The sequence below is a fragment of the Dysidea avara genome, chromosome 8 (genome assembly GCF_963678975.1).
Source record: "Dysidea avara chromosome 8, odDysAvar1.4, whole genome shotgun sequence".
NCBI classification, from domain to species: domain Eukaryota; kingdom Metazoa; phylum Porifera; class Demospongiae; order Dictyoceratida; family Dysideidae; genus Dysidea; species Dysidea avara.
This window is the reverse complement of record NC_089279.1, coordinates 31,312,274-31,328,636: the sequence shown is the minus strand read 5'-3', so window position 1 is coordinate 31,328,636 and position 16,363 is coordinate 31,312,274. Positions and strand designations below refer to the sequence as shown.

The 16,363-nt window shown below is 37.4% G+C and overlaps 1 protein-coding gene across 1 annotated transcript; it reads left to right on the top strand.

The window, feature by feature from the left end:
- The first annotated feature begins 4,137 nt into the window (after positions 1-4,137).
- LOC136263809 (uncharacterized) lies at positions 4,138-7,421 on the top strand. Its single transcript, XM_066058435.1, has 2 exons — positions 4,138-4,378; positions 5,466-7,421. Exon 2 carries the CDS (start codon positions 5,536-5,538, stop codon positions 6,985-6,987), a length of 1,452 nt encoding a protein of 483 aa, XP_065914507.1. The 5' UTR covers positions 4,138-4,378; positions 5,466-5,535; the 3' UTR covers positions 6,988-7,421.
- Positions 7,422-16,363: the final 8,942 nt, after the last annotated feature.

Below are 16,363 nucleotides of genomic sequence, written 5' to 3'. Positions count from 1 at the left end.
TATTTCCTTCAACATGATACCACTATCTGTCCAGATCTATATTCTGGATCTAGAATAACATTGATTGTGTGAGACTTTCAACCTTTCCAGTTGAAGAAAAATCTGCATGTGAAGAGTATAAGATTTGTCTGATCATCCTTTGTACTACTGAATGGCTACTCAGCTGGCTGTGCTAGACCAATATTTTTTTCAAGCTGACAAGCTTTCTTGCTTCATCCAACATCTGCTTCATCTCACAGACTGGCTTTGTTTGTGGCTTGGATTTCCTCTTTTTCCTCTATGGCATTGTCTTGACCAATTTGGTGATCATCTTCTGGAATGTCTCATGCATTACCTAGTGAGAATTTGTCACCATAAATGCTCTAGTTGACACTGTCTGTCATTCTTTGTCTGGCCCAAAGTCATTAACAGCAATTAATGTGTTTCCTGGGAAGATCATTCTTGTCCAAGTGAGTGATGTGTACCACCCAGACTTTCAGTATCATGCATTAGTCTGGTGCTGCCTGCCCCTTTGCAAAAAGTAAGGATCTGGTGAAATACAGATACTAAATCATTTCTACCACACAGATTCAGTGGTAGCCAATTAATGCGTTCCATAATGCAACCCACAATACAGCTTTGTTTGTGCATTTCAAGGGACAATCCAGTACAATAAGAAGTTTGGGGCACATTCTCACCTGCCGGGAAATGGCCTTTACTCGATCTGTTCACTGATGGTTTTAATGGTACCTGGAAACCATACCGTGACCCTACTGAGGTTGCAATGCACCGACAAGTACCTGCCTACTTGTACCAAACTACATTCTTTGGTTTTGCCACTACATGTCCCAAGCTATGATGTAGTACACACAATAACTGTTGAAGCTGTTGTAATATCCAAGGGTGGCTTGTATGAAACTAGCTATTAGCTTTATGCATTGATATTTTTTTGGTCTTGTTCAGTGACAAAAATGCGTGATATCCTAAAACAAAAACAAAGTGGATATAGTACCGGCACTGGTTACAAACGTGAACGGCTATTTTACCGGCATAAGTCCATCATTTGCTGGACTATCAAACAAACCAGTTGTCTCTAGGCTAGCTAGAGTTGGTACGCGTCCAATATGCCCCGAGCATTCGACTTTAGAGGACGCGTCTAGTAGGTTGCTCCGAGCATTCAACTTTAGGGGACGCTAAAAGTAGTTCCTTAGCATTAGGGGTAGGCTAGGGTTCAGCTTTGGTTTCTTCTTCATTCTTGTTATATATAGAAGTCACTTCAGTCGGATGTTTATAAGGTAGAAACTAAGAGAGGTGAGTAGCTGCAGCATGGTGGTATAATGGTTACGAGCATTGCTTATGAGCACGGATGCCCGGGTTCGATCCCCTACTGAGACAACTTTTTTTTCGCTTTCTTAGATTTTTCGTCTAAGTTTTTTTTAATGTACATGACTGCCGGCACTATATAACTTGCCAAACAAAAACAGCCTTGGGGCTGTAAAAAAAGGGCACTGCCAAGCAAAGTAGGATAAATCAAACAAGCTTATTCAACATGACTGGTAAGAACAAGGACTGATATCAAGTTGCGGCCAAGTGAATGCAGTATTACCCATTCTCCTTGTATCTAGCTATAGCTATATAATAAAACTAGAGCAAATACGCATGCAACTGTTATTAAATTGTCATTTGGCTGCTTTTTACATCACACACTACAAAAAAAAGCGGCCAAATGACAATTTAATAACAGTTGCATGTGTATTTGCTCTAGTTTTATTATATAGCTATAGCTAGATACAAAGAGAATTGGTAATACTGCATTCACTTGGCCGCAACTTGATATCAGTCCTTGTTCTTACCAGTTGTTAAACAGATTGATCATGGTAATACAATCTACTTGGCTGCAACTTGATATCAGTCCTTGTTCTTACCAGTCATGTTGAATAAGCTTATTTGATTGATCCTACTTTGCTTGGCAGTGCCCTTTTTTACAGCCCCAAGGCTGTTTTTGCTTTAGTTAACATTACGTAGTTTATGATCACGTGTAATAGGCTAGGAATATGACGTCAGTTTGTACTTTGAATTTTGTAGCACATGTAATCAATAGTAGTGACAGTATTGTGTATGTATCCATGGTGAACAGTGAATGAGCCAAGCTAAACTAATCAACAGTCCCCCACAATCTCTCCTGACAGTGCAAGGTGTCAATTTTCAGCAGCATGCACCATGTGATGGTATCCCTACATTTGTAACAGGAATCATCCAAGTTTTCTGTTGTGAAGTGAAGACTAGTGTACAAAATAATATTACCTATAAAAATAGGTTGATACTTCTAAAAACCAGGCGCCATGCAGCTAGCTAACTCACCTGGAATTAACCAATAGGCTGCAATAATGATACTCCCATTATATACTCTTGATAATACTAACAAGAGTTCATAATATAAAGTAGTAAGAGAGAGTGTCCAACAGGAGTACATTCCAGCAAATACACAAGAGTATCAACACCTTGGTATGTACAAAGTTTCACCATCTCAACACATGCCTTCCACCAGTAAATGCGTCAATTGGATGAAAACTTTCAAGTCTAATTTTACTCAGTGTGTTTGTACAGGCTATATTGGCAGTTTGACACTCTTCCTTAATATTGTATACTAGGCAGATGCTAGCAGCATCGCGGGGCGAGCCTGAAGGGAATAAGTGTTTTATATTATTATCTTTGTGGTTGTATAGCTTGTAAATATCTCATGTACCTCTAGCATTTACTTTAAAAAAATATTTAGAAGCTATGGCTAGGTAATATGTTGTGGGTAATTCATTTATTCATGATTATTATAGTTTTACAGGTAATGCTGCTTGGAGTATAGGTCATAATTGAATGTTGGTCTTATTATCTAGCCATTCATGCTAACGGAAGATAAGCACATTATATAAAAGTACGGGGTTGAAATGTGGTTTGAGCACCAGTAGGAAAAAGGACAGGAAAAGCACAGGTAATGTACCGTTCACATTGGAATTCATTTAAGGAATTTTCTCCTCTGGCTGGCCATGTTACTATAGTTGATTGCAATGAATGTCTGATATTTTGCTCATCGGTCATGGTCTGAGGAATGGTTGGAACAAAAGTTTTACATACATATATCTGGGTTGTTGTGATCTTCTGTTATGTTTGTAGGTGAATCAGGTTGCTTTACATGTGTAGGTCAGATGGCACGGATACTGTAGGTACATTTGTAAGATGATCATTTCAGGTAAAGCTGATATATTATCATGATTGATTGTAATATTACTGAAGTATACATTATTTGCTATCAACCACTGCAAGGCAGTCAGTATCTTTGATCGTCGTACACATATACCTGGTGAAATTAACATTTGTTCTACTTTTGACAATCCCTACAAAAGGAAGTGTTAAATGGATATTAGACATCATGTGTGTGAGGAACATAACTTACAATAAGTTCTGGACCAGGATCCATATTATTAGCAGCAGAAAATAGCTTTGGGACATGTCTATCATTGTGACAACGCCTACAGGTACTTATGTCAATTATTGAAATGCTTGGGATTTTTCAAGACATATTGAACAGTGCCAATTCAGCATGAAATTCTGTAATCTTGGCAATGACTGCAGGGTCACTAATGTCAACTGGTACATGACGTTGGACATGTTGTGATTGGTCCACATTCACATCAGTATTTGCTACTACACCAACATTTGAAGCACATCAATATAAACAAATCATGAAAATGAGTCACAATAGTCATTGTTAGTGTGATATGCACATATAAACCATCTGCAAGAATGTGGTAGTGAATTTAGACCATAATCAGTTCTATTTATCAGTTGTATAGGATTCAGTTTGATATTTTATGAACAGCAATTACTAATCTATTATACTCAAATATTTTTGTGAGTTTTACAAATTTATATACAAACGTACTAATCCTGCCTTCTCTGCAGTATGATTGTGTCCCTTTTCTCTTGTGTAAATTGAGCACGTCTTCTCTGATATTCTCTTCGTCTTTCTTCTGCTACCTGTGAAGTTTCTCGATCTCTTCTCAATCTATACTGCTCTCTTCTCAAAGGCGTTCTTCCCTATCCATCATGGACAACGAAGTTTATTTCATGGCTGACAACATGTGCCGCGGCGTGGAGCAGTGCTGTAATCTACGCCGTTTATTTTTCCGTGACATGGTCGATGACACGAGCATATATGGAAGTGCCGTAGTCTACGCCGTTTATTTTTCCGTGACATGGTCGATGACACGAGCATATATGGAAGTGCTGTAATCTACGCCGTTTATTTTTCCGTGACATGGTCGATGACACGAGCATATATGGAAGTGCTGTAATCTTCGCCGTTTACTTTACCGTGGCATGGAGTATAGTGGGCATTAATTCGGTGAGTTTTCCGATTTCTTTTGTAATTGTTTGCGCATGGTTGATGACACAAATTTACGTGGGCGACTCGCTAGTGTGGGGCTCGCTCAGGCTCGCCCCAATTATAAACTCTTGATACTAATAATACATAATTTATTGTAATTCTCAGATTTCGTAATTCATGAAATTTTCATAATTCTTCAATTATGTTGCTATGCACTGCTAAGGAAGCGCAAACATCGTGCAAGACGCCACAAGGGGAAAAAAAAGTGGATTGGCCATGCAAGACTACTTGCAGAGGTACCCAGTACAAGTATATAATACCGTGAAGTATATAAAATTCCAAGCAGAGTTGGATTTCCGCGTGTCCCCGGGTCCACTGTTTTTACCTACCATCTTGAACATGTTCTGTTATAGAGTGAGGTTCTTGCAGGGAAGCCCACTGCTCTTAGTCCAGAACACAAGTGCCCTGCTCCCATATCCTGACAAAGACATGCTAAGTGAGTTACAAACCCGTTGCAAAACTAATGTAGCACCCATGCTGCAGTGAAAATAAACTGGCTTCTATAGTGCCAAATGTTACAAAGGCTCTTGGCAAGGAAGCCACCAAGTACAAAGAGGGTGGAATTCCTTGACCAGAGGCTGCAATGAAAAACACACACACATTTTTAAACAAGTGTAACTATTTAGCTGAAGAGTCACACACTGTGACCAGGACATACTATTAGTTCAGCCGAGTCAGTGAACCTGTGATGAGAACAACAGGCCACAGAACCACTGGGTCAAACATTGTCAGTGATTTTAAGCCAACATAAGCCATTTTAGAATGTAGGGGCATTTTTATTGCTATTTGTTTGTAATTGCTCTGTTTTGGCTTCTACTATATCTATGGTCCAACCATACTGACCATATTCACCTTTTCCAACTGCTGCCCACAATAGATTATCATAGACAGTTGCTGTACATGTTTATACAGGCCCAGCACACACCTAACTGTTAATGATTTGTATGGCTTTTATATACTGGTAGCAAACTTGTTTTTGCATGCCCAGCATCAGGAGTGGCATCATAAATAGGCTACATAATATAGTGAGTGTATTATCATTCAGGTGATCTGACAAGCAGCAGAGCTATTAATAAAATTTATCCAAAGCTGGACCAACTATTGTCATCCTAGTGATGGATCAATGTCAAGGCAATTCTCATGAGGACTCTCTATTCAACCTATTAACACTTCCTACAGAGTTGTTAATTTATATCATCTCATTTTTGTCCTCACTACGTGACAGGGTAAAACTGAGATATGTCTCAAGATGGATGAGGCATGTGACTGAAGGAACACCATCACTGTGGAAGGAGTTTGTGTGGCCTTATTATGACAGTCGTGAAGAGTGTAGTGTGAAGGAGGTGTTGAAGGTGTGTGGACAACATGTCAAAGTTTTATCCTTTCCTTACTGTAGAGTACCATCAACACTGGTAGAGATGCTACAGTATTGTAGTAATGTACAACATCTTAGTCTACCATCAACCAAGTTAGATCCTGAACAACTAAGAAAGTCAATACATCATATGGGATGCCTGCAAACACTAGAACTAAAGGTGGACAATGAAAGGGACATTAAGCAATTACTTCTTATTACTGGTCAGTTGAGAGAACTTTCAATAATTTCAGATCATCATTTTAGAGAGCTGCTAAAGCTGTTTAAGCAATGGAAGGAATTAGATTTTAGGCCATCAAGTTTTAAAGTTTTCAGCCCAGAATACTCAATCTGTTATAGAAATAAATGTTTGGCGGACTGTGCTACTCAACCCACTATTCCTACTAGTACCACTGCTAACTTCAGAGTGTATGACAGATATAGTAAAGTACCCTTATGCTCTTCACCTTTATTTCCATATTGTCAACTCAAGGTTGAAGAATTTAGTCAAGTGACAATTCCATGTGTGAAATTCAGTGACTATGGTTTATTGGGATTGAAAAATGATTTGGCAGTGATGACTGATTGTCAGTATGGTGGAAGGACAATGTATATGGTGAGGTATCAGCTTGATGTTGTAAACAGGCTCAATCATTCTATGCATTTTTTATGTGACCTTGTTTGTGTTACTGATGTTGATCTTACTTCCTGCTACTCACTTCGTTCTGGTCACTTGGAACAATTAGCTATTGCCTGTCCTAACCTTCAGAGACTCAATCTGAACACTTGCTCTCATTGTTTGGAAAGCCTACAAGGTCTGCAAGCTATTGCTAGTCATTGTCACTACCTACAAGGACTAAACATGGGTAATATATGCACTTCAGATGTAGAGGATCATGTTTTGTTGTGGAAAATACTAAGTGATATGAAATTGAGCCACTTAACAATGGAGTTTTGTGTTTTAGAAGCAAAAGATGCAAACAAGAAGACTTTGATTTGTTTGTACCAGAAGTGCTGGACTATCAGAAGAATACAGTGTGGTTATTGTAGTCATTGTAGGACTGCTACTTATAAAGATACTTTAATGTTATCCTATTTTCCATCACTAATTTATTGCTATTTAAATGAGCCCGCTATGGTGCAAGATTTGATTAATAACTGCAAGAAACTCAAGTATTTTGTGTACTCATGTAATCGTTTCTACAATCACTGAATTTAGTTCATAACTACAATCTACAACAGTTTTATATTGATGACTCACTCACTGTTGTTCCCGATGAATTTATGACCTCAATTTCAGCTCATAGTGGACTGGTACATGTAGTTATGATTATACATTCGTTGACAGCTGAAGGCATAACATCTCTTGTAAGGAACTCTCCAAATCTGATAACATTATATTTGAGTGCTAAAACCATACACCGTTTGAATGTGGAAAATTTTAATGCCACTTTGAAGAAAACGTTTTGCAAACGAAGATTATTTACAGCTGGTCACTACATTTTATGTAACACTTACGATAATTTTAAATTTAAATTGTGGGAACAAGGCACGGATCTTTTACCACTTTGGAAATAACATGTAGTAATGCATAGGTGCTGTATTGTATGTATATTCATAACATGTATTGGGTATGTGTTGCTGAGATCATTATCAACTGTTCATGGTGTTATAGCTTCTGTAACTCTATAATGTGGCTTTCTAATTGATGCTTGTTACACTCATGATTTTAAACATACCCAACTAACTACTTACAATAGCTGCATGGAGAAACTGAATCAAGAGTTCATAATCATACAGTACAATAGTACTGATTGTGAAGTCTTGGGAAAAAATATCACCCTAGAACCATATCTTAATGGTGCTTTTGCAGTATTGGTTAGGCATAACCAAGCTTAAAAGTGACCTATAACACTTCCAATAAATTACTGCAAAATTAAATATATATTTTCTATTGACTGACTGCCTGATTGATGCCTTCAGACAAGCATAACTCGATAGCAGCTAAGGCTATATGGGTTTGGTTTTTTCACTGTTTGATGTCGCTTCAGCCCAACACGTGCCTTTTTGCATACTGCAGTATGTACAATGTATGCTTCATGGACATACCTGTGTTCTCCTTTGTGTCCCATTTATCTTTGCTTACATTGCAAGGTGTTGATTCGCAGTAGCGCTGAGTGATGGCTTCCCTACATTTGACGGGAATCATCTGAGTTTTTTGTTGTGACTGAATTGATTGTAGAGGTCCTTCTACTAGTATTCTTCAATGCTAGGAAATAAGGAAATTGGAAATTTTAAGTTTGATTAGCAATCATAGCAATAAAAGTAGTTAAACAAGGAAGGTCGCCTACACCTGAAGATATACTAGTGGACATTATTGTAGTCCCAGTAGTGGGTATAGGGATTAAATGTCCACTAATATATTATCTTCAGGTGTAGGCGGCCTCTCTTGTTTCACTACTATGATCCCTAATCAAATTTAAAATTCTTAATTTTTAATTGGTTGAATGATGTATAGCCTAGAAATTTGTAAGGTTTGTGTTTGTTAACAACAGTGGCTAAAAATTTTCTTTACAACTCTATCCCTAACCTGAGACTGGGGGTTTGGGGTGGGTGTTTGTTACATGTACATAATTGACTGAATGCAGAGAAAATCCAGGATCCCAGGCTGTGTGGCTCCTCAGGCACTTGCCTAGACTACAAGCGGTCTGTGGATCAAGTCACCATCTGGTTTGGGATTTTTTTCTACATTCAGCGTTGTTTTCAGGTTCGTGTTTCTGACTCCCTGTCCACAGGCTAACTTGTTGCCTCCCTGCAGGTCCCTAGAGGGATAGTTGAACAATGATAATTGCAAGCAGCTAAACAAATTTTGTATTTTTCCTTGAAGTGTATATATTGTTTAACTTTATTTTGCTGTGATTGCCACCAGTTGGTAGAGAGCATACCTCCTAGGAAATTTTCGAAAAATAGCTATATCATGAGATCGTATCTGGAAGCATGTTGATTGAGATTTGGAAGTAATCTTAAGAACTGAAGTGGCCAAAATAAGAATAAAAACATATGTATTGCAGAAAATAAAAGCCATTGTATTATTAGTGTTTAATAGTGGACTGTAATAAAAGACAAATTAAAAAATGACTATAGATTTCAATTTGTAATCAAAGAGTGGACCACAAAAGAGATTTTTGAAAAATAGAGATTTTTGAAAAATAGCCATCTTGAGATTGGATCTTGAGGCATTTTCAATCAAAAAAACCTGTAGTAGACTAATTTATAGACAGATTTAATTTAAGATGCACACATACAATCATATACAAACATATATAGCTTTACCTTTGTGGTACAGCTTGCTGTTTTAGTCCTGCTTATAATTACCATACCTTTCTGGTGTGTAAAAATAATTATTAATTGTAGTCCGTGTATGACTGCATATAGATAATACAGCATGGCCCTGTGAGCCAGTTTATCTACTGAATCCACTGTGAGACATCTTACTGACATATTTTCACCATTGTTAGGCCTATATAAGGGCAAAAGGGGGCTAAAAGACTAGTTTTAAGTGACTTTTGGCTAGCTGTAAATTGCTAGTTGTAAATATTACCTGCAGTAATAAACCCTTTCCATAATGACGTTGCAATTTCTATGTGGTTATATTTTCAAGTATTGTTTCCTACTACGCAAATGTTTTTGATAAATTATTACAGGATTAATAAAGCTTTGGCAAGATACAGTGATCAGGTATGGTTACTAGGTCATTAATAGAGTAATATTTCTACTGTACTTAGAAAACCATGCAACTGAGAATTTTGTAACTAGCATAAACAAATTTTGTTTATTGCAAGAGTTCATAATAAACTCTTGACTATACTCATACTGCCGTTTTACTGTGATATTTTCTTTCTGGATTATACAAACAATCTGTCTTCATTTATTGTCCATAGGATCCAATACTTGAAACTATTGGAGTACCCAAAATAGAGATCGCCATTTTTAACTGTGACGTCATTATGGAAAAGGTTTATATTGAAAAGCCTCTTGTGTTACATAGGAAACTATAACCCAATAGTTTTAAGTATCCAAAATTCAGTGCTGTTTTGTTTGCACAATAATTATGTGTTTTCCTATGTTCAAGGATCATTTAATTTAATAGCTGAAGTTCTATAAGTATAAAGAATCATCAAAATAAAAAATTAATGAGGTTGCCTATACCTCTACTATCCATACGAGTGAACATTAATTTTTTAATCCGTATAAAATAGTATGTACAAGTTGAGCTGAATCCTGAAAACAGCTAAAAGTGGATTTTTTCTCAACTGAATTAACATTTCAGCCAACCAAATGATTGGTGGTAACAGCAAAGGTGTCAACAACAGACATGTACGGTTTGGCTCCATTACAAGTTCAGAAAAGGGCTGTAATGGACACTGTACTTATATGGCTTCCCCACAGGAAATGTATTGTGAAAATTTTGTAAATATTATGTCAAACATTTGAACGAAAAGATTTTGAAATATTTTTAGGGGGTCAAGCAGTACTACAAGTGAGCCAAATTTCAAGATCATGTGTAATTGCATCCATGATGTTATTAAATGTTTTTGAGGATTCAGCTCAACGTGAACGTACTATAGTTGTGCAATCTTGAATCTTTACATTACACCATTACAATCTTGATAAAATGTGCAGTGACCATGCATGATATTGAAGAACCAATCGTTGACAGCATATAGTGTCAACCAGAATACGATTTCACTGTATTATTATGTAAGTGAAAACTTTAACAAAAGTAAATGAAAATTGTCAAGTATTAGGTTTAGTAGATAACAATAATAACAACTGAATAACAATCTAAACACAAGAATAGCTGTATAGCCTAACTATGTACATACACTATGTAGGACCTAGCTAGCTATTGGCAAGAAAGAACCTATACAACAGCTCAACAATATTCAACTACAAAAAAAGATGCACGTACCTATAAGGAGTGTATGAGTGAATGATTAGTTTCTTAAATACTGCAAAAACTGTGTGTGTGCATTATGTCACTCCTTATTACATCATTTAAATTACCACAAAAATGGTATTATATTTCTGGGAGTAAGGATATATTTACTTTGTTCTGGAGAACCTTATAGGCACTATATCTATTAAAATTCTTCGAGAGAGGAGAGTGTTGGTCTTGTCAGATTTGTAGTGATTTGAAAGATTTCACTGGAATTCAACTGGATTTAAATTTCAGAAGGTTGAGTGTGTTAGAAACTTAGAGTGTGAATTGTTCGGATTCCTGAAGTCCACACATTATTTTACATACAGAGCTCTGTGAACTCTGTGAGGTCAACAGGCCCAGTGTTGGGCAAGTTACTTTCTAAAAGTAACTAGTTACATATTACTTGCAACTGAACTATTTAGTTACAGTTACATATTACCCATAAAATAAAGTAACTATAATAATATTACATATTATATTACTTTGTGTCCACAGCCTTAAGCTGTCACGTGTGAAACTACCACTTTATCACGTGACATGATTGCGTTGTTGGACAATGTGCAAATCTTGGTTATAAGTAAGAAGCTGGTGAATAAGCTTCATTCAGTAGACTTCGTTGTGGCTAGGCGTTACTCAGAGGATAACTAACGAGATTAGTAACTTCGTTACTTGTAGTAATAATATTACATAATGTTAGACTCGTTACAGTAACTATATTACTTAGGTAACGAGTTGCATTTGTAAGTAAAGTAACTTGAGTTATATCACCTGTTTTTATAGCGTATTTCGTTATATTACTTAGTTACCACAAAAGTAAATAATGCGTTACTTATGTAACGCGTTACTCCCAACACTGTCAACAGCACTACTCTATGCAATGAACTGTGAGCTGCATGTGTCCATAATCGTGGAACAATCTGGCAGGGAATTTTGTAATGGATTGGCTGATTTGATAACATCATACAACCTCACTATGCGTATTGTGCTCATGATCTGAAATCAACGGCATAGTAAACCCAATTCAGACACACATGCAACCTCACAGTAAATACTTCTTATTCTTCTTTTTGCAACACTTAGAAAAATTGCTATAACTTAAGCATGCTTTAGTCGATTTTCTAGGGAAATAAGAATGTAAAGCAGCGTTGTCTACTTACTGTTGATGCATTAGAAGCGTATACATATACATTTATAATTAAATAACATTGTATGATGTTGATCAATACTGCCCACCCCTAGGGTAGGCCTGTGAAAACAGATTATGTGTACTATAGGCGTGGGTACATGTTGGGTTTTTAAGATTCTCACCTGTAGAGGTTAATTGCTGAAGCAGTCAGACAATGTTTCTTTGATCTCTTATAAAATCATAGAGAAGTAAAGTTCCCCATGTGGGCTGGCTTCGCTGTAGTTTGGGGTTCTCCTTGCTGTGCTCTTCAATAATGTGTATTAGGGGATTGCATTCTAGATCCAAGCGTCCCTGTGTGTCTCCAGCTGTCGACCTTGCTGTTGCTGAGGGACACCTGTCTCCTTTAGAACAATAATGTAATATACTGATTTTATATTGTGCTTGCTTCTTTTTCTTATAAAAATATGTCTACCAGAACAATATAACTTGTAACTGTTCAATCATACATGATTGTTGTATTAGAGTATATCTCGAGTCAGCCAAGAGGTGTGCAGCAATAAGGAGTGAGATACATGATCTTATGTAAATAGCTAGATTGTTAAGAGGTGGGTCTCCGTACTTTATTGCTATTAGTTCATCTATAGATCTTTATTTGATGGGCGTGGTCATGAACCTATTGCAGATGGAATCCAATCGTGAAGTTGCAGATATCTAGCTAGTGTACCTCTTACAGTAGCGCCGGGACTGAAGCGCTTCTGAAATCCAGCTCTGAAATAATTCTGTGGCAAGTAAATATGCTGCTGAAAGAAAGTGTTGATATGGAAAATTAATGCCTCGATATGGTTTTGTTGGATGAAGAAGAAGACAAGCAGCCTGATTGAAGATAAAAGAAGACCAGGGGCAGAGGGCCTACACTCTTTGGAACACCAAAAGGCACATCCTGCTGGTGAGTTTTTTATTGTGGTGTAAAATGGTGACCATGTGCTGCTTCGTTTGGCTGTGACTGTGGTCAGGCAGTGAGGAAGTGAGACTAAAACTGATTTGAGTTTTTGGCGGTTTAAAAAAATTCTATATCCAGCCACCAGACACCTCAACTCTCACGCATTACGCATGAGACACACTCATTGGATTGTTGTCTCACACATGGTTTTCCATCTCACGCATTGCAATTCCTGGAAATTAAGCTCTCGTGTAAGTTAATTTCACTTCAAACCTCTTGGAAAAGCACTAAACAGTGCTCTAATGGCTAAAAATGGAGAAGTATAACTGAAAATAGCCAAAGAAAGTTGCGAATTTTGCAATTTTTACAGGAATTTTTCTACTAAGACGAGACCTCACGCATAAGTAAGCAAATCTCACGCATTTTTACCTCAGGTCTCACGCCTAGTGCACTTTACAGGTTGAGGTCTCTGCCAGCCACCTGTAAGTGTAAATTTTGATATATTTAATGCTGTATGCAACAGTTATACCATGGCTGCGAGGCCCAATGCCCGAGGGCTGAGGGTGTATACGTCAGCAAAATTCCAAGCAGCTGTGGTATAAGTGATATATATGACTTGGGGGGGGGGGGAATCACCTAATAGGTGAAAGAACTAATGAGAACTCATCCCATTCATTTTATACAGTAGCATCTGAAGATCGATCGTGGTCTTAATAGCGTGGGCTAATAGCTGTTGTCCATACGATATAACGTCGTTACTATGCTTCAACACGCAATGCTTAGAAAACTTGCGATTGTGGGATGGAGTTTATATTGTTGTTGTTTTTGTACTAAGTTAAGTCAACTAACTTTGCTATTGGGACAGTAAGTAAGTAATTATATTAAGTTAAGTACTTAGGAACCTATTTAAACGTAGCAGTAGTAGCTTTGCTGTTCCGTGGTCTGTTCAAAGGCTGATACGTGGTGCGGGGTAGAAATACGTTTCCACAATCGCCCAAACAATTGTTTTGTGCCTTCATTATCCTTTAGTAACAACCAACTACTCTATCTTAGCAAATGTAAGGTAAGTGCGCCTAATTCCGACCCGATAGTTCCTAACTCCGGACACTTCCAATGTTTGACACCATATCTCCAAAACTATCTGCAGCATTTACTTGAAAATTTAGGTGATTAATGCTTCATATACAATGATGCTGTGATCCTAAAATCAGCTTAAAAGTCCTGCTAGTTTTTCTAAACGGGATGGTTATTTATTACCGTGTGTAGCAAAATTATCAAAAATCCTTCAATAATTGCTGCTTATTCCCAAACGCAAAGAGCTATCTGGTCAATTTTCACACAGTGCAGAGGGACAACTATGACTTACTACTGTATCAAGTTTCGTTTGCAAACAATCAGCCAGACACTTGCTATGGACGATTTTGTAAGAGCCAGTCTCATTGAAGCTACATAAATATTTGCATAAATACACCTAGATTTGAAATACCCGTAACTTGGCAACGAAAGGTACTATGACTCTCAAACTCGAGTATGAGGTGGGAAATAGATGTAAGTTTAACACGGTAGTGTTTAAAATCCGAAATCAACTTCGAAAGTGCTGTACCAGGCGTGATAAAAAGTGTCCGCAGTTGGAGCATGCGCAAAATTTACACATAGTTGAATTTTGGAGCGCAGCTCCTCAACGGATGGAGATATTTTGATGAAACTTGCAGGACTGATGCACCATAGGATAGGCTTTGTTACCATTTTTTAAGGATTGAGTAATTTGCTTGCATGGCGGAGATAGAGCACCGAAAGCAAAAACTGTCCGGAGTTAGGCGCACTTACCTTAGGCCCCTATTTGGTGATTATTAGTTTCTCATCCACCGCCCGCATCCTTCTTAAGCTACCGCATGGTAAGCCATTATTTACTCTGCGCATGCTCAGAAGAACACATGATACCAAACTGTTATAATTTTTGTTGATGAACGCTACAATGCGCTATATATCACCAGGAGAACTGTTGTTTTCCTTAGCAAATTGCAGCAGTGCCAGTTGCAATCGTGCTCTATCGACTTCATCAAAGCAGGCTTTCCGTTGACTGTCGAAAAACAGTTGGCGATCACGAAAAGTAGAATCAGCTGGTGAAGGAAATGTTTGTAGTAAGAAACAAAGGACAAGGTCTGTACATCAGTGTGTTAATATTATAAAATAATGGCATAATGGTAATACCCTCCCGCCCGCATCATAATAATTAGAAAGGCTGGATGAGAAACTAATAATCACCGAATAGGGGCCTTACTATAGTACGTTCACGTTGAGCTGAATCCTCAAAAACATTTAATAACTCATGGATGCAATTACTCATGATCTTGAAATTTGGCTCATTTGTAGTACTGCTTGACCCGCTAAAAATATTTCAAAATCTTTTTGTTCAAATGTTTGACATAGTATTTACGGCCAATCAAAAATTTTCACAATACATTTCCTATGGGGAAGCCGTATAAGTACAGTGTCCATTACAGCCCTTTCCTGAACTTGTAATGGAGCCAAACCGTACGTGTCTGTTGTTGACACCTTTGCTGTTACCAATAATTATCTGATTGGCTGAAATGTTGACTCTGTTGAGAAAAAATCCACTTTTAATTTTTAGCTGTTTTTCAGGATTCAGCTCAACGTGAACATACTATAAGCTTAACCAGAGGAGGTTGGACGCGCTATAAGCGCTACTTAAATATATTACTCTTAATTGCATTCTTTTCTTTGGTATTTCACATGACCCTCAATAGTCGCAATACTGAACTGAAAAACTATGGAGTTCACTGGGGTTCGTTAGATATTCAGATCGTCCTTCACGTAGGCTTCAAGGCTATGTATTTTGTTTTCTGAAGGCACTTGGGATTCAGAGTGAAATTAATAAATTGTGATTTGATGCATACAACTTCACCAGACTTGTCACGTACGTTTCTATAATGAAACAACGACCCTTCACTGCGTTACACAAGATCACTGTATTACCTTCCTCAATAAAACTGATTTTGCGTAATTAATTTTATTGGTGCTTTAAACTCTGGCTTTGTTACCAGCAAAATCAGCGGGGATCGCCACGCCGTTAGATTTAGAAATACATAAACTTTCAAATGCACTATGGTTTTAATAAAATTGTCTTGGAACCAAGATTTTCCAATGCGAATGTACTGCTCACATGAATGCGTCCAACCTCCTGAAGCTTAGCAACCTCTACAAAAACCGAGTCCCACAATACAAAGCTCTATGTCACTCAATATAACAAGTCAAAGTGCATCAATTCTTTGAACTGGCTGGGTATCAAAGTCATTGGCAAACCGCTTTCGCATGATATTTCCCGGGAAATATGCGAGTTAAATACTGAGCGGCGTCTTTGAATGCCCACGCTAAAGTGGTATATTGTGTATTACCTTAAGGTGCATAAATTTAGCGGTACACTAAATTTAGCGATTTTGATATTTTCGCTAAATTAAATATCCGTTAAATTAAAAACACTGTTATAATCATGGTTATGTATTTCCTGTAGTTGGATC

Excerpts from the sequence above, each read along its gene's own strand:
- LOC136263809 (XM_066058435.1), top strand. The coding sequence starts at position 5,536 with ATGGATCAATGTCAAGGCAATTCTCATGAGGACTCTCTATTCAACCTA.